Raw genomic sequence first — 21,772 nt, 5'->3', positions numbered from 1 at the left:
CGTCGAGTTTTCTGTCGTGCATGCTGATTGGTCAGCGTTTTCAAAGCAATTACACGATTGGAGAATGTATACGTCAATCAATAAGATTAAAATTCTAATTGGTTCAAATCGAGGTTCGAACACTCACGTGCTTCCACCCGCCCCCCTCCCCTCTCCTTGCAGGCGGTGTCTACTAGTGAGCTACCGGTGAAGAGGGTTGTCGTCGTCGTCGTTGTTGTTGTTGTTGTTGTTCTGGGAAAGAATATAAAATAGTCTTCAAAAAAATGGGAACTCGAGATGATGAATGCGACTACTTGCTCAAAGGTAATTTATTCTCTGGAGGTGGGTGGATGACAGCGTTGTGTGTCGGCTCGGTGACAGCAGCAGGAACTGGGGAAGTAAACTAAGTCGGCACTCATGCAAATGTGCAAATGTCAGCTCCACCCGTAGCAAATGTTTTACTATGTGTGACTACATTGATGTTCACGTTGTCCTCTAAAAACCAATCAGCGAGTCCAGTGATCGTAATTACGAGGCTCATGTTAGTTACTTAAATAGCTGTGCTGTGTAAGTAGCTCGGTTGCTAACACGATAGCTCCTTGAGCTCTTTGAAAACAATGACTTGCGACGACCTGACGTTAACCTCTTTATTTATTGTTATTATAATATGTGTTATTATTTTTATTTATTTATTTATTTATTTATTTCTACGAGAGGATGAACAGCTGCTTTTCTGGTCACATTTCACACAGGTTTCACTTTAAGTTGTCTGAAGCTCGTTAACTTGTTGACAACGTCGATTTAACGTCCATAACATGCGTCATTGTAGCTGCATGTGTCTGTTCATGTTGTATGTGTCTGTTCATGTTGTATGTGTCTGTTCATGTTGTATGTGTCTGTTCATGTTGTATGTGTCTGTTTATGTTGTATGTGTCTGTTCATGTTGTATGTGTCTGTTCATGTTGTATGTGTCTGTTCATGTTGTATGTGTCTGTTCATGTTGTATGTGTCTGTTCATGTTGTATGTGTCTGTTCATGTTGTATGTGTCTGTTCATGTTGCATGTGTCTGTTCATGTTGTATGTGTCTGTTCATGTTGTATGTGTCTGTTCATGTTGTATGTGTCTGTTCATGTTGTATGTGTCTGTTCATGTTGCATGTGTCTGTTCATGTTGTATGTGTCTGTTCATGTTGTATGTGTCTGTTCATGTTGTATGTGTCTGTTCATGTTGTATGTGTCTGTTCATGTTGTATGTGTCTGTTCATGTTGTATGTGTCTGTTCATGTTGTATGTGTCTATTTATGTTGTATGTGTCTGTTTATGTTGCATGTGTCTGTTCATGTTGTATGTGTCTGTTCATGTTGCATGTGTCTGTTCATGTTGTATGTGTCTGTTCATGTTGTATGTGTCTGTTCATGTATGTGTCTGTTTATGTTGCATGTGTCTGTTCATGTTGCATGTGTCTGTTCATGTTGCATGTGTCTGTTCATGTTGTATGTGTCTGTTTATGTTGTATGTGTCTGTTCATGTTGCATGTGTCTATTCATGTTGTATGTGTCTGTTCATGTTGCATGTGTCTATTCATGTTGCATGTGTCTGTTTATGTTGCATGTGTCTGTTCATGTTGTATGTGTCTATTTATGTTGTATGTGTCTGTTCATGTTGTATGTGTCTGTTCATGTATGTGTCTGTTCATGTTGTATGTGTCATTTTAGCTGCATGTGTCTATTTATGTTGTATGTGTCTGTTCATGTTGTATGCGTCATTTTAGCTGCATGTGTCTATTTATGTTGTATGTGTCTGTTCATGTCTGACTTCTGTACGTTGCGAGAGAGCAAAGAGTCAACTTCCTTGTACGTGTCTGACTGATAACGACTGTCCAACCTACAGTGTTTCTCTGTGCTGCTCCAGGTCACATGCAAATATGAGAATCAATCACAGGTTTTTGACTTTACATTCATCCTAAAAAAAAAATAGATAGGGACCTTGAAGGATGTACGTATGAACCAAAGTTGATCAAAAGTCAACCATGACTGACTTCTAAAGCAGTGAATGCACTGTAGAGTAGATGAAATGGGTGGTGGACTGAGTTAGGACATGTATAAATGGATTTATTGTAGTTCTAATCTGCCAGCGTCCTCTTTAATGACTTAAAACGCTTCATAGGGTGGACTGAAAATGAAATGCGTTCCCCTGGCTGGCTCTGTTCACTGTAACACGTAGGGGAAGACTGCACACCAATCGACCTTTGCAGCGTGTTGGACCGCCGCAGCGCGGCTGCTCTCTCACATGTTGTTGTGCGATGTGTACGTTCACTCTAGTCGTGCTAATCGGAGACTCTGGAGTGGGGAAGAGTAACATGCTGTCCCGATTCACGAGAAATGAGTTCAACCTGGAGAGCAAGAGCACCATCGGGGTGGAGTTTGCCACCCGCAGCATCCAGGTGGACGGCAAGATGATAAAGGCTCAGATCTGGGACACAGCCGGGCAGGAGCGCTACAGAGCAATCACCTCCGCGTGAGTTTGTGCTGTTGAATGCATTATTTACTTGTAGACTGACACAAGGGGACATTTAAAGGGAAACATTTAGACACATCTGTACACTTAAAAAGGGGGGCTGAGTCATTTGAACCCTTTAGGATGTTGGAGGTCATGTCTCAAGATCTCAGTCAGTACCTTCTCTAAAGACCCATCTAACTTTGACGTAAAGACATATTTTCCTAATGCCTTTATGAATGACCGGGTGTTGCATATCCCTAAACAATACGGTTAACACGTACATGTAAAATATGACTGATGTTTGTTCAATGTTAACCATCTCTGCACATTTTTTTAACTCGACACAGATGACGGAGGACATTGCGGTAATTCTTGACTCATTGTTTTCTCTTTATTGCTTTACTGCCGTCAGCTATTATCGGGGGGCAGTCGGGGCTCTCCTCGTCTACGACATCGCCAAGCACCTGACCTATGAGAGCGTGGAGCGCTGGCTGAAGGAGCTGAGGGACCACGCTGACAACAACATCGTCATCATGCTGGTCGGAAACAAGAGCGACCTCCGCCACCTGAGGGCCGTGCCCACTGATGAGGCTCGAGCATTCGCAGGTAAATGATTAAGTGTTGCCACGGTGCATGTAAAATAATCGCGTAATTGAAGAATTTTTTTTTTTTTTTTTTAATCCTAAATTTGAGCATATTATCTAAACTACTTTTTTGAACAATATACTGGTACGTGCAGGAGAATTACGTCCTCTTTTTCAAACCAACAGAAAAGAACACTCTTTCGTTTATTGAAACTTCAGCCTTGGACTCCACTAATGTAGAAGAAGCATTCAAGAACATCCTCACAGGTAAGAAAAGTGTTTAAAAACAATGCACAACTTGGTGCGAATGTACCAGGCGCTAATACATTTCACCAATCCCTTATTGTTGTCTCTCACAGAAATCTACCGTATTGTATGTCAGAAGCAAATATCTGACAGATGTGGACACGATGATTCTCCAGGCAACAACGTAGTGGACATAAGCTTCCCCCCAACCGTGGACGGGCAGAAGGGCAACAAACTCCCTTGCTGCTAAAGCCTGTGACCCTCATATTTTCTTTTCCTGTTTGATTTTCTGTTTGTATTTCCTGTCTTTACCTCGGTTCTACTTTTACTGTCATGCTGTTGTCATCACCCTGTCATTGGTTCAGAGGTCTCCGAGGCTTCTTGATTTGACATTCCTTTCGGCTGTTTTCTTCTTTCTTTTTCTTTGTCTTCCTCTGATTTCAGAAGAACTTCTCTAATATACATTATGGTAGCATGGAGACGGAGTGTAAAGCTATTATGAGGTTGATCTTGAAGCTGTTGTAAACTAGAGTTTCTTTTTAAATAACTAGATGGTGATCCTAATGACCCGCTCCTACTGGAGGAATGTTGAGGGATCAGCAGGCCTGATTATCAATGCTCCAGGTTGTTTCTTCTTGCCTCCAGTCTGCATATAGCCTGAGGACATGAGCTGCGACAGTAGAATCCCAGTTTCATGTCTGGTTGACCTGATTCTGCCTGTCATGCAGTATGCAGTGTCGAAAGGAGATGAGAGGGAGGTACGTTCAGAGCATTGATGTGTAGTCTGTCTGGAAAATGTTAATTTTCCTCTGAGCCTTGTGCCCACTCTGGCATGAAATTAGCATGAGCCAGTGACCAGACTGGCTCTGTCTGATTGAATATGGGCACGTGTGAAACACATGGTTTGTTTTTATTTGTGTGTGTGTGTGTGTGTGTGTGTGTGTGTGTGTGTGTGTGTGTGTGTGTGTGTGTGTGTGTGTGTGTGTGTGTGTGCGCGCGTGTGTTAATTGTAGTGCACAAAGATACCAAAGGAAACAGATGGCAATCGAAATCATTTATGGGCGGTTTCTCATGTCAGTGTGTTCCAAGTCTGCTGATGATTGCTGCGTTTGACAAACCGGTCGAGGCTATTTGAAATGTGTAATGCTCTGTTGGAGAGGTATTATACATTGTGGTGCGCGAGTTATTATTTGTGAAGTCAGAGTTATCAGTCAAGTTTTCTCAAAATGTACATCTTTTTTTGCACTTATGTCCAGTAATTTCAATGGAACAAATCAACTGGTATGTTAAAACGGCTCAACATCTTCATCAAGTAACATTTTCCTGTTGGTTTTAAGGGAAACCTGTGCTGACAAAAAAAGAAGAAAAAGCATTATATTTGGTGCTTCTTTTTTTTTGTGTCTTACACAACTTTTTGCTCTTAAAACAACATTTGCTGTGATTTGAATGTATAATCTGTTGAAGGAAAATGGATACAGATGTGTGTAGTCTGAAGACATTTGAATTGTAAACCAGTTTAAAAACACTCTTCTTTTAACACTTAAATGGACCTTAGTGGAGAAAATGGAACTGAAACTCAGAGATGCAAATTGTTTATATAGTTGGATGAAATTCCTTTTTTTTCACCCATTGGATAGAAACTCTTTTATGTATGAAAATAATGAATAAATAAACCTAATCCACATGAACTGATAGCAGACTGTTATTGTTGGATACCTTATGTGTTGTGTTTGTGCAATACGCTCATTTGAAAGCCCACCTTTACAAATCTACACGTGATGTGGGTGCTGTTAAAAATAAAATCATGGGGTTGTACAGCATCTAACACATCAATGCTTTTGTGTTTTCAGAAAAGGCAGCCTTCATTGCTTCATATTCATTCGAGTAAATACGGTCAGTGTCAATGCACTGGTAGCCATGATGATGTCAAAGTTTGTTTCCAACTGAGATGGGTCACAAATCTGATAATGGTGAAGGAAATAGCTCGGGCTCAATATGACATGAATATTCACTATGCAATTGTAAGACTTGCTTTTCTAGGACTTTAAAATAAAATGTGTGGAAAACTATTTGTGCCGTTTAAGATGGTCAGAAAGAGCATAAAGGCTAAACATGATGTAGTAAATGTTAATTTATTTAACTGGGACAGTGTTCAATGAGTAACAGAAAAGTAACTAAATAAGCCTCAGTTTGCCATTTAGGCTCATTTTCATCAGCTGGTTAGTTCTTAAAACGGCAAACTAAAATTCTGTGGTGGAAGAAGTATTCAGATCCTTTACTGTTGTAAAAGTACCTACAGACCAAAGTAATTAATACTCCATTACAAGTAAAAATCCTGAAGGAAAAATCGTACTGAAGTAAAAGTTCTTGAGTATTAGTGGAAAAATGTAGTCGAAGTATTAAAGTAAGAGTACTGGTTTGGTCCCTCCGACTGATATCATTTTATATATGACATTATTGGGGACAGCAGATAAATCTGAGGGGACCTCAGATGATTACTGGGAGAGGAAGGAAGAAAAATCAAAGTTCTGATTCACAAATCTGTTTTCAGTTTTTGGACTGTTTTCTCTAATCTTTGATTTTTGGTGAGATATTGGATCATTTAAACATTTATTGAAATTAAACCATGTGAGAAGTTTATCGATTTGCATCTGAAATGTGACCCTGACTGTTTTCTGTAAAATTACCAAAGTCAAAAAGACTGGAATCCATTGTTTTAATCTTTAACAATGTGCTGTATTTTAAAGCTCATTATCTATTGTGCAATTTTCCAAAAAGTAACTAAAGCTGTCAAATACGTAGTAGAAAGTACAATATTTCTTTCTCAAATGCCGTACAGTGGCAGTATAACGTAGCATCAAATGCTACAGTGAAGATGGAAATACTCAAGTAAACTACAAAGTACCTCAAAATTGTACTTGAGTAAATGTATTTAGTTACTTTCCACATGGGAATAAATGCATGCTTCATAAATACCATATACATCCATACGAATATGATTCAGTGCATGCAAAACAAGACAAAACAGATCTACGAAGAACAGACGAAACAGATTGCAGGACGGCAACAGAAAGGGCAGCTCAAATTCAAATGTTAAAATGTTTGATCAACAAGCCAAAGCTGACTGATCAGTACAAGTATTGATTTCTATTATATCCACAGGCAGTGAAATCCACTGTTTAGCTGTTGTCTCTGTGCAATTGCAGAAATCTGTCCGTCCGTACTTCGCGTTATATCTCGACAAGCGTTCATCCCACCGGCTTCACACTCGTCGGGTGTGTTTGCCGAGGACCCGAGGTTGTGCCTTTTGTGCTTACTTGGAGACACGCGACACGTTGGGTTTTAATAATAATAACATCAAACATGCTGCATCCGACATTTCTTTATGCCATCACTTGTATTGTATCCATATGTACAATTGTACATACACCAGAAGGGTTGAGTGTGTATTTCAACAACCTCACGGCGACAGAGACATTTAAAGGGCTGATAGAAATCACGTGGTCTGGTCTTTGTTTACGTCCTGTGGTCGCGTCACGTGTCTGGTCGCGCGCCCCTCCCTTCAGCAGGCTGCTGTTTAACTCGTCCCGGATTGCCTGTGTGTGTGTGTGTGTGTGTGTATTTTCTTCTCTTGACTTCACCGTCGAGGCAGACAGCTGATGAGCCTCTGGGGGGAGTGCGTTTAGAGGGGCCAGAGAAAGCGGCAGCTCGGCCTGCTGCTGGTTTATCAGCTGAGAGTTTGCTGGTTAGCGGACGGGCGCCTTGTTAGCTCGTGAGCTAGCAGCGCTGCACTTTGTCCCGTGTTTTCAATTCACCAGCTGAACATGACGAGAGAAAGAAATGCGAGGCTGTTGAAACATCAGTAAGAACACGACACGGGGGTGAGTACATGGTAGTTTATATTATTTTTATATATACATATCTTTTTAAACAGGCTAGCTGTGGCGGTTCACCGCAGCTACTGACAGCTGGCCCAGCTGTGACGGGGGCGCAAACTGACCGCGTTTATTTCCTGGATTTTAAAACCAGAAAGCAAATGCTTTCTTGATAATAAAACGGGAATTAGTTCGTGCCTTAACGCAACACGGCACTACGCCGCTCATTTGTGCCGATCATAATGTTTGTTCAGCGTCACTGAGCTGACGTGACACGACTCTGCTCCAGGCATTAGTCGGTGTCAAAGTTCAAACATCTGCACGCAGCGGCAACTTCCGCTTCTTCAAGTCACGGTAGAAAGGAACACGTTTGTCAGCCGAGTAAGTTTTCATGGTATAATAGATTTATTTAACACCGCCGACCGTTCATTCCCATAAATTCACGTGCAAGTACAGAGTTTGGCCTTAAAGCTACACGTCCTTATGTTTCTCATCTGGCCAGATGTGCACGATACATGTTTTTATCCCAGTGTTTACATGCTGACAAGGCTCAGAAAACAATAACTGAGGAGATGTGCTGTTGTCTTTAATTGGGGGGGGGGGGGGCTACTGCTTTGTTTATCTGGGTCAAGGATTGTGCCTCTTAATCGTGCCCCCGTGCTGTATCGGCATGCATGAATAACAACACCAGGCAGTAACAGTTGTCCATTGATTTGAATGGGATGACTGCTCATCTGACCTGGGAAGCTGTATCACAAAATCCAAGATCGGGCCTTGAGGCTTAACTCCATATTTACAATCCTGGATACCCAGGCTGACAAAGCTGGCCATCATCTGGCTCTGGTAATTCACCAAACCTGAATGTATGAGCATATCACTAGAATGTAATGAGGTAGGAATAACCATTCATCATTATATAACCTTTGTTACAATAGTCAGATGTTTCCCTGAAGTTGAATCATCTTTTCTCTTATGCGGTGCTAAAAACAGAACCTTACGTCCTTCATCACCAGATCTCCAGAAACTCATAATGCTGTTTTAAAATGATTGTAGAGGGTAAATTGTTGAATTAATTAGTCCTATATAAGAAAAAAAATCCCCTGTGATGAGTAAACAGGATTGTGCAGGTTCAGGTGCAAAGCTATGTTAAGACATCATGTTAATAGCAATGTTATTTACACACATATCAGACGGACTAGTTCTTGGAAATGTGTTTTTCATGTCATTACCAATAATCAGAATAAGAATCACTTTATTGGCCAGGCATGTTAACACACACAAGGAATTTGACTCCGGTTGTAGCTTCGCTCTGAGCGTCCAAAAAGCCAAAACACAGACATCAATAGACATATAAAACATAAATAGAAATATTTACAGCATAGAAATGAATGAGAATATGCATATAAACACCTAAACAATGGTGTAATTGTGCCTAGTCCAAATGGTGCTGATGAGGTTGGGTGTAGTGCAAAAGGTCCAGTGATGTAGAACATGTTAACTGTTTAATTATTATTATTAAAATATAAATGAATCTCTCTGGAATATAATTTTATAATTGATCTCTTACTGTACAGAATAATAAGTTTCAGACAGGAAGACGGATGTTACAGGCTGGAGCGCATCGAGCCGTACGTCTCTTATCTTCAGTGAGGGGTTATCTGAGGGCAGACAGCTGTTTATCAGTCTGCTGCACATCACACTCATTGTCACTGACATCACATTTGTCTTTATAATAGATGAACAGCTGCTTTGAGCAAACTGGCCAAACCTCCAAATGGATAGCTTTCTTGTAAATGTCAACATGTCTCTCGACTGCAGTTAACTTTGGTTACTTTCACACAAGGCAGACAATTAATTATACATGAATCACAGTGCAGACATATAAGTAACTTTATGACAATCCCACGCTGAGACATGTGACTGATAATGTCTGGTCTTGTTTTAAAATTTGGATCCGTCTCTTGATACTGTGTTGTGTGTGTGTGTGTGTGTTGCAATTAGGGCCCGACTGATGCTGGAACTTTGGGGTCCATGTCTATAGTGATGTTGGGCAGTAAAAAAAAAAAAAAAAAAAATCCTATATTGATAAATCATCTGATATTCTTTATATGTATACTGCATTTACACAATGACCCTGTTTCCATTTGGCGACATCAATCCGGACATATGCGACCTGACGGTGATCGGACCACAAGTGGCCAGCAAAAGTACAGGTGGAAACGCACTCGGGAAGCGTTGAGCTGTGATCTGTTCAGGCCGCATTCGGAGACCTGCATTTCTGTTCCTGAGTGTGTTTCCATTTGGCTACCCAGGACGCACGTTGATGCGAGGCGGAAACAACTCTCCCTGAAGCCGGCCACTTCTGATCACGCTCACGGTCAGGCGGCCAGATGTCCGGATTGAAGAAGCCAAATGCAAACGGCCCCAATGATCCCTCAAATGTGGTTATCAAACACTTTTGACACATGGGACCAAGATATGTGATCGAGGCGGGATATTTTACAGTTTATTATTATTTTATCAGTGCACGGAAACAGTGAACTTCAATAATAAATTGTATTAATATTTAGAGCTTAATTATTATAGATACAAAAATAATCAATGGATTAATTGATAATGAAAATAACCATTAGTTACAGCCCCATGGATGAATCGGTATCCTTTTAATGTGGTATCTAGTAAAATTGCTAATTTCATCATATTTACATACTGCTGGCTAGCTTGAGCTATATTTGATATTTAAGTTGTATTACGTATGTTATGTAGATCATATTTTGTATTGATCTGAATGTGTGAACTAACTGGTAACTAAAGCAGCAAAACGAATGCAATGAAAAAGTAAATGCATGAAATACAGTGAAGTAGAAAATGTCACAGAAGTTCAGCGCTTGAGGAAAAGTACTTCCTGTCATTCCACCGCGGCTATTGTTTGAGAAATGTGATTAATTTCTCGGCGTGTCTGTTTCTCTGCAGAAACATTGTTCACTTGTGAGGGGGGGGAAACGGGAAGCGTTTGCTCTTGGTGCTTCCTCAAGTCATCCCTCGGCTTCAAACCTTAACACCCTCAACTCCACCTGCACGGCCGGAGTCTGGACACGGTAACCATGACGACGGGCGGGTGTTGCCACCTGCCCGGCTCCCTGTGTGACTGTGCCAGCAGCACAGGCTTGTGGAAGAACGTGGAGGAGGCGGGTGGTGACGGGTGCCAGGCACTCTATGTCACCCAGGTCACCGCCATGGATGGACGGTTGCTCTCCTCTGTGCTCAAACCCATGAGCGCCCAAAGGTAACACTTGCACTCGTACATACAGTGTATCACTGTACATGTCTACACATGTGTAATTGAATAAAAACACAATAGTCATAAAGCCCTGCCTGACTGTCCCAGTTTAATTTAATATACATGTTGAATTTCTGGAACGTGTTACTGTAAAAACAGTTTTCTGTGAGTTACACCTCTGATTTCAATTCATATTTTATGCATGTTTATTATCATACACTGAGTTATATCATTTGTAAATCCACTGATATCTGTGGAGCTTGTGATCACATGATTTTGGATCCTGTATACCGTATCACCTGTGATATGTTCTTTCACAAAATAAGTAAATACGTTTTTTGTTTTTTTTTGTTTTTTTTTAAATTTTGTCTCAGTGATGGTCCCATCTGCCGTATTTGCCACGAAGGAGGCAACAGTGAGGGTCTCCTGTCCCCGTGCGACTGCACCGGCACTTTGGGTACGGTGCACAAGAGCTGTTTGGAGAGGTGGCTGTCGTCTTCCAACACCAGCTACTGTGAGCTCTGCCACACAGAGTTCAGCATCGAGCGCCGACCGAGGCCTCTCACAGAGGTAACAAAGATCAATGCCCTTTGCCTCATCTGCAGCAATCTTTCCTCTCTTTTATTACATTACATTACATTTAGCTGACGCTTTTATCCAAAGCGACTTACAACACACCGGTGGTACACCATCGGGAGCGATTTAGGGTTCAGCGTCTTGCTCGAGGACACTTAGGCATGCGGACGGGAGGAGCGAACCACCAACCTTCCGATTAGTGTGCAACCCACTATATTGACTGAGCCACAGCCTCCCCTCTCTTCCTTTTCGTTCCCCACGCTTGACTGATTGAACGAGTTTGCATGTACCCAAGCGTGAAGGCTTCTTTTGTTTTTGTACCTCTCTCTGCTCGCTTGCTTGCTTGCTTGTTTTGCAGTGTCTTTTCTTTTCTTGATTAACTTCAGGTTTCTCTTCCACCTCTCCCAAACCTCTCTTCCACTTCTCTATCCCTCTTCTCTGTTTTTCTGGCTCCTGTTTCCCACTCCACAGTGGCTGCGGGACCCCGGACCTCGTAACGAGAAGAGGACGCTGTTCTATGACATGGTGTGCTTCCTGTTTATCACGCCTCTGGCAGCCATTTCTGGCTGGCTGTGCCTGAAGGGAGCTCAGGACCACCTTCACCTGGGGAGCTGGCTGCAGGCTGTGGGCCTCATCGCCCTCACCATTGCCCTCTTCACCATCTATGTCCTCTGGACTTTGGTAAAGATGAATTCACACACAGCATTCATGCAGTGCAGCCATTTTTTTTAAAGTGGAGTTCTCACCCGGTGAGTTGCTGTACATTTTCCTCCTCCCTTGTTTCCACAGGTGTCGTTCCGCTACCACTGTCAGCTGTACTCTGAGTGGAGAAGAACGAATCAGAAAGTACGTCTGCTCATTCCTGAAGCCAAGGAGTCTAACTCTTCCCAGCATTCCTTGCTCTCGAGCAAACTGACGAAAAAGTCGGCCAATGAGAGTATAGTATGAGACCAAACAGACATGGTCGATGATAAAGGAGGGTTTTTTTTAACGTATGAGGCCTGATTCTTGATGCATCATGCCCGCCCGCTAGACATTAAAGAAGCACTTGTGGGCTTTTTTGTTGTTGTTGCTGTTGCTTTCTTTTCTTCTTTTTCTTTGCTCCGGCGCTACATATTTTTTTCCACTTTGCATTTTATGAATCTGTCCTCCTGGGGGTGCAGAAATTATCACATTTCAATGGAGTCTATCTGTCCTCACGTTGGACCAAGTTTATGCAAAGGCACTGAAGAGTGGAACAGCACGTGGCGATGTGCAGAGACGCCGACCGGAGGCGATGGCAGAACAAGTGATGGACAATTCACTTGTTAAGAGGACCGTGAAATATAACGATCGTCCTGCTTGGTTCAATGACCCGTCAATGGTCCACAGGTGACTGCAGAGTGTAGCAGGTCTGTTCATCGTGTACTGCAGTGATGAAAATAACTGAGATACATGTTGTTGAGCTCATTGTGTGATCTCGTGTATGAATCTGTGAAGGAAAAGCTTCGATCTTTGATTGCCGTTTCACAATCCAGATGTCGGTAATGCTGTCCGAGATGGAACTTTTAATGTGCGCCTGTTCTTTGAAAGCTTTTCCTCCATCAGTTGTTACATCTCATCCGAGAGCAGATAAATGCCAGAGATTGTGCAATATACCACTGTGGACATGAAGGACCTCACAGTACGTGAATAGACCTCAGCCAACATGCACAGTTATGCATGCAGGCAGCACTGTTAATAGTTTTTGGGGGACTTTAAAAAAAAAAAAAAAAATTTACTTAATGTATTCTGAAATAATTTTTTTAAACCACTAAAGACTGAACAGATTTACTATTCCTACTGAAGTAGGGATAACCAGTGTCCTCATAGAGGTTCTTGTATTATCAGCACTTAACAAGTACGTATTTATAATTATATAGATGGATAGAAAGCGCCATCAAAATGGCTTCTAGAGGAACATTTCCACAAGTAATGTTTGGTGGCCGGTGCAGTGTACGCGAGCATTATTTCTATTGCCTGTTGAAGTACTTCATTTTTGGCTTTTTATTTGCACTTTGTTGTACGTGCCTATCCCTCCATAATCACAACAACCAGGAACTCCGAAACTTCCTGCAATTGTCATTCGAGTCATAGTTAAACACGACATAAGTATTTCTCAGTCTGGGAGTTTTGGTGCTGGTGTGCCGTAGATGTCAAACGCCAACATTTTGATGTCTCTGACCATCGACCGGGACCGGCTGTGTTAGTAGAGCAGGGAGATCTTTGATATAGTTTAGTGTGGCTCATAAACAAGTCATTTGCGGTGACTGTTAATCAACCAGAGTAACACAAACTACAGAGTCTGCCTGGTGTCCAGATTTGCGGGTCATGATGTGGTCCAGTTTGAAACATGGATTCTTTCTTCATTCCACTTAATTTAGGTTATGTGGACACGGTTAATTGCTTCTTGCGCACATTGCAGCTGTCCGCAGGCAGATAAGCTTGGAAGATAAAAAAAAAAATGAAAAATACATCTACTATGGAAAATAACTTAATTGTTAAAACTTAATTCAAAGAAACACATCAGCTTTAATAATGCATCACTAAATGTGCATTTTGGAGTACCGCAGGTGTCAAGTCAGGGTCTCCATATTGTTGTGGGAAGCTTCCTTTTTTTTTATTAATAGCAATTCTTTGAAGTGCAGTCAAAGAAAACACCTTAGCTATAAGGTGGCATTGGAAGTAGAGCAAGCTTAAAACCAACCTGATATTGATCTGTTTTTATTGATTATTGTAATTCCATGAAAAGTTAGACTTTTTGATTTGGTTCTCCTCGACACTTTATTTCATTTTTATCAGTGGTGATCAGACTTTGGTCTTTTTATGCTTTTCATCAATTTTCCATTAGATGGATCCAATTTGCAGACATATTCAGTGTTGGCTTATTGTGAATACGTACATTACATCACTCACGGTGTAAAGAGGCCAAAGCCCTGGATTTTATCTACCATTGTGTTATTAATACCTTTTTTTTTATTTAAAATGCATATTTACTTTTGGACAATCAAACTTGAGCAGTAATTTATTTACTTTTTTTTGTTTGTTTGTTTTCCTCCTGCACTTTTAATTTTCATTCTACGGAAATTTGGTGACCTGAAATGATTTGTGGATACTTGTGTTGTGGGCCGTTGGGGGGAAAATTCCCAGCATCCACAGTGTTGGATATTTTCCGCTCCTATGTGTTGTCTCACAGCGTAGGATTACCAGTAACCAGTGGTTCTAAAAGTTATGTACTTCCCCCCCCGGCCTCTTGTTTACATCAACAGCACACGCTGATACATTCAGCTCCTGGTGGGTTGTCCCACATACTGCCCCAGTTTGTTTGTGTTTTTAACTGATCCCAGAACAAAGGTTTAATATCCTACAGCACTGCGATGCAACCGGGAGCTCGTCTGCCTCACAAGCTTACGAGTCATCCGATCATCCGTGTTTACTGTTTGTCATAAGCAAGGCTTTACCCCAGGAGGCACTCTGTTGTGGCACTTTCATCATGATGTAATAATTTACTAAACTTCCACAATTTAAATCCAATTTTAAATCATTGCTTTCTTTTTCTTCCACATTTGAACATGTGGACTACTTATATTGTGTCCTAACGTTTTTGTGATCTTTTAATTGAGTCTTTTTTCAGACGCTGGTTATATTAATATGTATTATTTGTAATTTAAATTGCAAGTCTTCACTTTTTACATACGATCATGTTTATGGTGTGCTCTTGGAAAAAAAAAAGAAAAAAAAAAGGTTGTTCTCACCAAAATACTGATACCTGCAATCAGCCAGGAATTGTTTGCAAAGCAAATAAAACATAATTATAAATGATGAGTGAATATTAATTTTGAAAGCTCTTGTCAGTGGTAATTTGTGTGGTTATACTTGGGCATGAAGTCGTCTATGTGATAGAAGGCACTTGGGGAGCCGCAGTCTATCCTGGACATTAGAGTATAGATCCTGTGATTTGTGCGATATGGCTGTTTACAGATCATCCTCTTAGTCCAGTGAGGATGAGATGTCATTACTTTAAGTCTGTTTTGGACCGCAGCTTTGTGAGTGCACTAATCCTAAAGAAAAACAAAATGCTAATATCAAGTTTTGCTACAATATCTGTGTAGAATCATGGAATCTCCCCGTCACGTCCTCTGCATTCGGCATTTAAGCAGCTTACTTAGAAAAACACATCTTCAACCTATATTGCATGCTGCTTTTGTGAACAGTCAAATCTCTGCTCTTCAGGGAGTGAAAAAATATTTTCCAATAGGTCTTTGAGTTGTGATAAAAAAAAATAATACTGTTTTGATCTGCCTTCCTACTAATCAATAAGCTACAGATGTAGCCGAGAGAAGTGAAACTTTGGTGGCCTGATAACTTCACTGGAATTACCACTTTACTCAGACGAGCCGCTTGTAGCGTAAAAAAAAAGTAGAACCTCTCAATAAGCTTAATCGCTGAGGAGACCCTGATCAGAACAATGAACAGACTATTGTTTTCTTTTTATGACCGAAGGACATTTTGCAGTTATTATAGATATTACAGAAAATCGTTCCAACCAGACAGAGGTGGAAGAACTGCTGATAAGTTTCACGTCACTAGAAATAGCAATACAGCACACCACGGTATGAAAATACTGTAAGTACCGAACCGGAGTAATTGTGAATTTTCATTTGCAAAGTGGAGTCAAAACCACTTATTATTCAAAAGGCCTTATTCAGAGTGATAAATACATTTATTATACAGTATATACATGATTAATATTTTTGTATTGGGATGCATTAACATGTAAGCAGCATTTTAATGCTATGAAAGTGGAACACAGTTTTACCTAATTTAACACTATCATATTTATAAACTGATGACATGTAAAGTGTTGATTAAAAAAAAAAAAAAAAAGAACATGTTACACCAGCTGCCAGAGAAATTAGACAGAGAAATTGAAACTGCTGTGGTCAAGAATTTTATTGTAAATTTATACAGTTCTTAAACTGAAAGTAAAACAATAACAACTTCTGCCAAATATTCGTCAATAAATACATAATGAGGATATTTTTGGCATGATAACTGATGTAAGAAGGAAGTAAGAACCACACTGTCAAACGCATAATACTGCCGCGCCAGGCTGTAGTAACTGTCTGAAGTATATTTACACAGCACCATCTAGTGGTAGCCATTGAAATGTGTTTCACAACCTGCCCCAACGCGACAGCGTTTCAGTAGAGTTCGGACAACTTCACAGGCTGCCTCGTCCCCACGTCGCAGGAACCTTCGCACGGACCCCCGCGCACAACTCGGCCGAACACGCGACATAAAGGCTTCTGAAATGTTTCTTAAATGGCAGAAGAGAAGAGCACGAGTGACTTCAAAAGTACTATAGAAAACAGAATGAATGGTAGAAAACAAAAATAGAGTGAAGAGGGAGTTGGCTGTGAGCAGAGCTGCGGGGAGAAAAAGTGCACAGGTGACGAGATGTGGAGCTGAATGCGGTGGAGGGGGAGGGAATGGGGGAGGAGGAGGGGGAGGGGGGGGGGGGAGTGAGGTGGGACTCGGGGTCACAGGCTCTGGCAGCACTGCAGTTTGTTGCCCTTCTGCCCGTCGGTGGTCGGTGGGACACTTATATCCACTACGTTGTTGCCCGGAGACTCGTCGTGCGCGGATCTGTCTGCTATCTGCTTCTGTGACACGATGCGGTAGATTTCTGTTGAGAATTTCAAGATAAACAAAACGAAGTGAAGCTCTTGACGTGTTTACAGTCCTTAAACTTAAACACTCCTAATTATTAAGCTAACTGTACAACTTGAACATGAGTTTTATTCATAAGGTCGGAGGTCAAAAGAATATTTGCAGTGCGCTATCTCCATGAAAGCTGACTGGAAGGGGCTCAATGCCGTGTTGGAAGATTTTTTTTTTTTTGCTTCCTAATACCGACTTCGCCCCTAAAAATCCAGTATCTGTTCGGCTCCAACTACAATTAAATGTTCCTGTGTTTGTTTTTCAAATTAAAATACGTGATTCTTACCTAAATAAAAAGAAAGGATGAATAAAGGTAGAGCTATTAAATTGAGTAACGCTGGAAGGCAACAAACTGAAGCACGTTTACACAGTTTGTATGCATGTTGTAACAACGACTGGAAATTTGGTTTGTAAAAAGTACAATACTGGAAATAAAACAAACTTACTCATCTTTAAAAGTACTCGCATAACTATGCTATAAATATGACTGTTACAGTAATGACAATCGATGTAGTTCTTTAACAATCATCACCAACGACTAAATTGAAGGTCATCAGAGTGTATGACATAATATTTATTTATTTTTTCCCCCCTACCTGTTAAAATGTTCTTGAATGCCTCTTCTACATTTGTGGAGTCCAGCGCTGATGTCTCAATGAATGAGAGTGTGTTCTTCTCTGATGGCGGAGAAGAAATCAAAATATTTTTAAAACATTAAACAGTGTACATAGACCGTTATACCGGATTAATGGAGTTTGTCTCACCGCAGCACTTTAGGTGTGATTTACCTGCGAATGCTCGAGCCTCATCAGTGGGCACGGCCCTCAGGTGGCGGAGGTCGCTCTTGTTCCCGACCAGCATGATGACGATGTTGTTGTCAGCGTGGTCCCTCAGCTCCTTCAGCCAGCGCTCCACGTTCTCATAGGTCAGGTGCTTGGCGATGTCGTAGACGAGGAGAGCCCCGACTGCCCCCCGATAATAGCTGACGGCCACATAAACCAGATGAATGTATACACGTATCCTTCTTTGTTCCAGCACAATTTGAAGAAAAAAATAATCTACTTCACGCAGAGAGAAAACACTCACGCGGAGGTGATTGCTCTGTAGCGCTCCTGCCCGGCTGTGTCCCAGATCTGAGCCTTTATCGTCTTGCCGTCCACCTGGATGCTGCGGGTGGCAAACTCCACCCCGATGGTGCTCTTGCTCTCCAGGTTGAACTCATTTCTCGTGAAACGGGACAGCAGGTTACTCTTCCCCACTCCAGAGTCTCCGATTAGCACGACTAGAACCGAAACGCAAAGCAAACGTTCAAGAGTTATACGTCAGCTACTCGGGTGAAACAGCAGACTTCAAGGCATTCCTGCAGTTCGTCGGTGACCAGGGCATGAATTGCCCCTCTTCTTTAAAACGTAATCTGGAGGGCACATTAACTGACATAACCCTCGACGTGATTTTCATCTGCAGAATTTCAAACATGAATGCTGTAATCTGATAGGCCATAATCATGGCCATGTTGGTCAAAGTAAAAGGGCTGACTTGCTGCTTTCTATCTCTTATACAGACATCCTTATCAGACTTTGCCTTGGTGGGAGTCAGGCAGGAAAAAGGTACCAAGTACTCCGCTCTGGCAAATCTGACTCAACAGTTTCTCAAGGCCTTTGTTCCCGTGTCGTTGTAACGAGTCATCAGTGTCCTCCAATCAGTTTCCAACAGCTACACTGAGCGTGTTTCTCTGCTGTATTCAATACAATATTTATTAAAATCATGTATTTGTATCCATTACAGTAAACCTCCCGAGTATTACAATCCCTGCATTCAAACTTCAGCCACTTGAGAGAGGTAAAAACTACACATCTTGACGTTATTAATATTTCAGATCACGCTGCCTCCACAGGGCCAACAGCCTCCTATAGGACGTCACGCACCCATTTCACCATCTCTTTTCTCTGCTCCCATCTGGAAGCAGCTACAGGGCCTTTAAGACTCCCACTTCCTGGCTCAGAAACGTTTTATTTTTTTTTTTATCCGAGCTATCACTAAACTGAACACTACAAACTCTGCCCCCCCCCCTCTCCAACCATAACACTACGCAGCACAGGACTCACAACTGAAACACTAAAACTGGGGAATTGTGTGATAACATCTGTACACTACATCTCATTGATGCAATAGCTCTTTATACAAGTATCTCATGTTTATTTTTATTTTTTTATGATTTTATAAAAAAAAAATTTAGATTTGCTTTTTGTCTGGTTGCCTGCTAGGACAGGTGGGTGTTTTATTCCAGGACATGCACAGCAAATGCCATTGTACAACTAGGTGCAATGACAACAAAGGTATTGTGTTGTGTTAAAGAAAAATTTCCCCTCGGGGATTAATAAAGTAAATACCTACCTACCTAATTCAATTGGTTGCAAGATGAAAGGGATAAGTTCGATAAAAGCTGGGCAATCTGGACAAAATCACATACATCGTGATATTTTTGATCAAATACCTCGATGCAGTCTTTGTAGGGATTTTTTTGACTGAGAACCAAAAACAATGTGGATATAATGACTAAGCGTGAAAAGGCAAACAGTAGAAGAGCTATAACAGTCTGGTATTTCAGAAAAATGACATCGATTTACTGTAATAAAGCCTTTAAAACCAAGAAAAGACAACAATCACACCTATCGTGACGTCAAAAATAGTCTTAAGACTCATACCGAGGACAGGATCAAATATGAATACATCGCCCTTGGACCTTGGGTTAGATTCATGGACAGGCTGCGCTGGGAGTGCACAAACAAATGCCCAAACATTTGAAAATTAAATTAAAATGGGCATTAAAAAAAAAATGCCCATTTGTGCCCAAACAAATAGCAGCAACACGTCAGGAAACTGACCTCCCCGGGTGTGAAAGGACCACGTGACGTGCGACTCAGCGGTCCAGGTTCAGATCCATCATCGTTTGGTGCGGAAACCAATCAATGAAAGTACCCTACGGTCATTTGGAGCAGATACCGGACAGGAAAACAAAAGCTCCTCTTTCCTTTCACGCGGACTGAGTTTTCTCTCCCCCCCCTTCCCCCATTTAATGTATCTGACTTAAAATGAGGCGGTCTGCGGGAACGAGGCTCTCCGCTTCAATAGTTGGTTTTGGTTGCAAGTGAAGACAACTTCCCTCCGATGACAGTAAAGTTGAATCATTTCCAAAGTAGCAGCCCCTGTCCGTCTGCTACGAGCTACTAGCACGCAGGACCAACTCGTCGTACGCCCTACTTTCTGTCAAACCCATGCGGCTCACCACGGAGCTGGCGTCAAACCCCGAGACACAAATTAAAAAAATAATTTTTTAAAAACGCCACACCTACAGTAATATATTAAAGTGAGATTGATTAGTTTGAAAACAAAAAAAAAATTAAAAAAAAGAAGAAGAAGCAGTTCGGCTAGCTACAGTTAGCTGCCACCGCCAGCTGGTGTTAAACCAGCAGCGCAGCTAGCGCGCTGAATTAGCCGCCGTCTTCGCTATAAATAGCGTGAAAGACCGGGAGGACCGGTGTCCGTCCCCGCTTACCTTTGAACAAGAAGTCGTACTCGTCGTCTCTGTTGCCCATCGTGCGACACCGATCACCTCTGTGAGACTGCAGTGCGGACAGAAAACGGAGCTCCCTGCCCGGACCGCGGTGGTGCGCCGAGATGACAGGAGACAATGCGCACGGTGCGTCGGAGGAGCGGCGCCGCGGGACGATCCGCCACGGCAGACCGACGCGGTCGCGTTAACGCGGTCGGTCATGTGACGCTTCAGGCACCGCGGAGTTGTAAATACATAACCCTCGCTTCCTGCGTCCGCGTGTTTTTTTTATTTTTATGAAGTAATAACTTGGAAACCAGGGGTCGCCAGAATCGGGAAGGTTTTTTTTTTTTATTTTGAACATGTAAGAAGTCACAGATGAACAAATAACCCTGTTAAATATGTATTAAGTCATGTGATTATTTTATTTTTTTTAGTTAGGTTACCTCGTCACAGTTATGCAACTTACATTTGATTATCCTTTTGACAGTGGGGAGGCAAGTAGCGACGCCACAATTAAACGGCGTTCAATTACGAGTACAAACTCTCGCAGTCACACTGTAGGAGCCAAATGTTGCTCAAGATATCCTGAATGTAATCGTGTGCGTTCATTGGGTGGCGCTGTGGGCACACAGGTGGGAAAGGTAAACGCTGTTGTCAGGTGTTCAACTCGGAAGGGCAAATGTTGTTGTTGTTGTTTTTTACCGTGTTGGCGCTGGTTCCTTTCGCTGCGTGTTACGTGAACTCTTTTGATGGATATATGGACGGTGGACTTCGACGCACGAAGGGAATAGCACATGCACCTTTATCTGCAAACCCAAAACATCCTGCGGACTTTTATTGAACGCAACACACCGAAAGTAGTAAAGTAGAGTGTTGTAAAGTCAGCCGGGTCACTCCTGGGTCAAAACACCTCAGCCACTTTAAAACTGAACATAATGATCTTTGCACAGACAGGACTGCATAGTTTCATCTGAAGTGTAAAGTGGATTATTTATAATATATATAGTATAAATGAGTTTTAGGTTAAATAAAAGACAATCAGTTCCCTGACAGAGCCAGCAGAGGGGGCCACTGTCGCTTCATCTGTATGACACGTTTACTGCACTGCATCTGTGGACTGCTAGAAGGCCTCTATAGACAAGACTGTATGCGATAATAATAATAATAATAATAATAATAGTTGTTTTTAAGATTCAGCAAGTTTAATTACATTTTTGAAAAAGTGTTCAGCAACATATATCACACCATTTTGAAAACTGCAAAAAGCCCTTGACAGGCTGTTTTATGGAAGCCTATTGGTGACTATATTGAAAAACTAATGTGACATTCAAAATGAGAAGGTTTATGTGTTATTTGATAAAAAAAAAATTAAAAAAAAAATTGTATACTATAATTCTATAATCCAATTTGTATTTTCACTGTAATATTAGAGTGA

General features: G+C 41.5%; 3 protein-coding genes across 3 annotated transcripts; 2 read left to right on the top strand and 1 right to left on the bottom strand.

The window, feature by feature from the left end:
* Positions 1–149: 149 nt before the first annotated feature.
* Positions 150–5,128, top strand: LOC138198617 (ras-related protein Rab-11B-like). The gene is made up of 5 exons (XM_069150108.1): positions 150–303; positions 2,301–2,496; positions 2,891–3,084; positions 3,249–3,329; positions 3,422–5,128. Exons 1-5 carry the CDS (start codon positions 264–266, stop codon positions 3,556–3,558), a joined length of 648 nt encoding a protein of 215 aa, XP_069006209.1. The 5' UTR covers positions 150–263; the 3' UTR covers positions 3,559–5,128.
* A 1,713-nt stretch (positions 5,129–6,841) lies between these two features.
* Positions 6,842–14,879, top strand: marchf2 (membrane-associated ring finger (C3HC4) 2). Its single transcript, XM_069150106.1, has 5 exons — positions 6,842–7,189; positions 10,157–10,469; positions 10,838–11,033; positions 11,511–11,720; positions 11,829–14,879. The coding sequence occupies exons 2-5, from the start codon at positions 10,288–10,290 to the stop codon at positions 11,985–11,987; spliced, it is 747 nt and encodes a 248-aa protein (XP_069006207.1). The 5' UTR covers positions 6,842–7,189; positions 10,157–10,287; the 3' UTR covers positions 11,988–14,879.
* Positions 14,880–15,992: 1,113 nt separating this feature from the next.
* On the bottom strand, positions 15,993–20,490 carry LOC138198616 (ras-related protein Rab-11B). The gene is made up of 5 exons (XM_069150107.1): positions 20,338–20,490; positions 17,868–18,063; positions 17,570–17,763; positions 17,378–17,458; positions 15,993–16,746 (listed from the first exon to the last, which is right to left on the bottom strand). Exons 1-5 carry the CDS (start codon positions 20,375–20,377, stop codon positions 16,601–16,603), a joined length of 657 nt encoding a protein of 218 aa, XP_069006208.1. The 5' UTR covers positions 20,378–20,490; the 3' UTR covers positions 15,993–16,600.
* Between the last annotated feature and the right edge of the window lie 1,282 nt (positions 20,491–21,772).

Source organism: Embiotoca jacksoni, unplaced genomic scaffold, assembly GCF_022577435.1.
Source record: "Embiotoca jacksoni isolate LCO1_2020_lvr unplaced genomic scaffold, fEmbJac1.0.p SCAF_16, whole genome shotgun sequence".
Classification (NCBI taxonomy): Eukaryota; Metazoa; Chordata; class Actinopteri; family Embiotocidae; genus Embiotoca; species Embiotoca jacksoni.
Note: the sequence above shows the minus strand (reverse complement) of the source record. Positions and strands in the feature narration are given on the sequence as shown.

Coding starts and splice junctions, on each gene's coding strand:
- LOC138198616 (XM_069150107.1), bottom strand. CDS start 20,377: ATGGGCAACAGAGACGACGAGTACGACTTCTTGTTCAAAG. Junction 17,459..17,569: donor TGAGGCTCGAGCATTCGCAG/GTAAATCACACC, acceptor CTCCGCCATCAG/AGAAGAACACACTCTCATTC. Junction 16,747..17,377: donor ATTCAAGAACATTTTAACAG/GTAGGGGGGAAA, acceptor AATTCTCAACAG/AAATCTACCGCATCGTGTCA.
- marchf2 (XM_069150106.1), top strand. CDS start 10,288: ATGACGACGGGCGGGTGTTGCCACCTGCCCGGCTCCCTGTGTGACTGT. Junction 10,470..10,837: donor AAACCCATGAGCGCCCAAAG/GTAACACTTGCA, acceptor ATTTTGTCTCAG/TGATGGTCCCATCTGCCGTA. Junction 11,034..11,510: donor GACCGAGGCCTCTCACAGAG/GTAACAAAGATC, acceptor CCCACTCCACAG/TGGCTGCGGGACCCCGGACC.
- LOC138198617 (XM_069150108.1), top strand. CDS start 264: ATGGGAACTCGAGATGATGAATGCGACTACTTGCTCAAAG. Junction 2,497..2,890: donor TACAGAGCAATCACCTCCGC/GTGAGTTTGTGC, acceptor TACTGCCGTCAG/CTATTATCGGGGGGCAGTCG. Junction 3,330..3,421: donor ATTCAAGAACATCCTCACAG/GTAAGAAAAGTG, acceptor TGTCTCTCACAG/AAATCTACCGTATTGTATGT.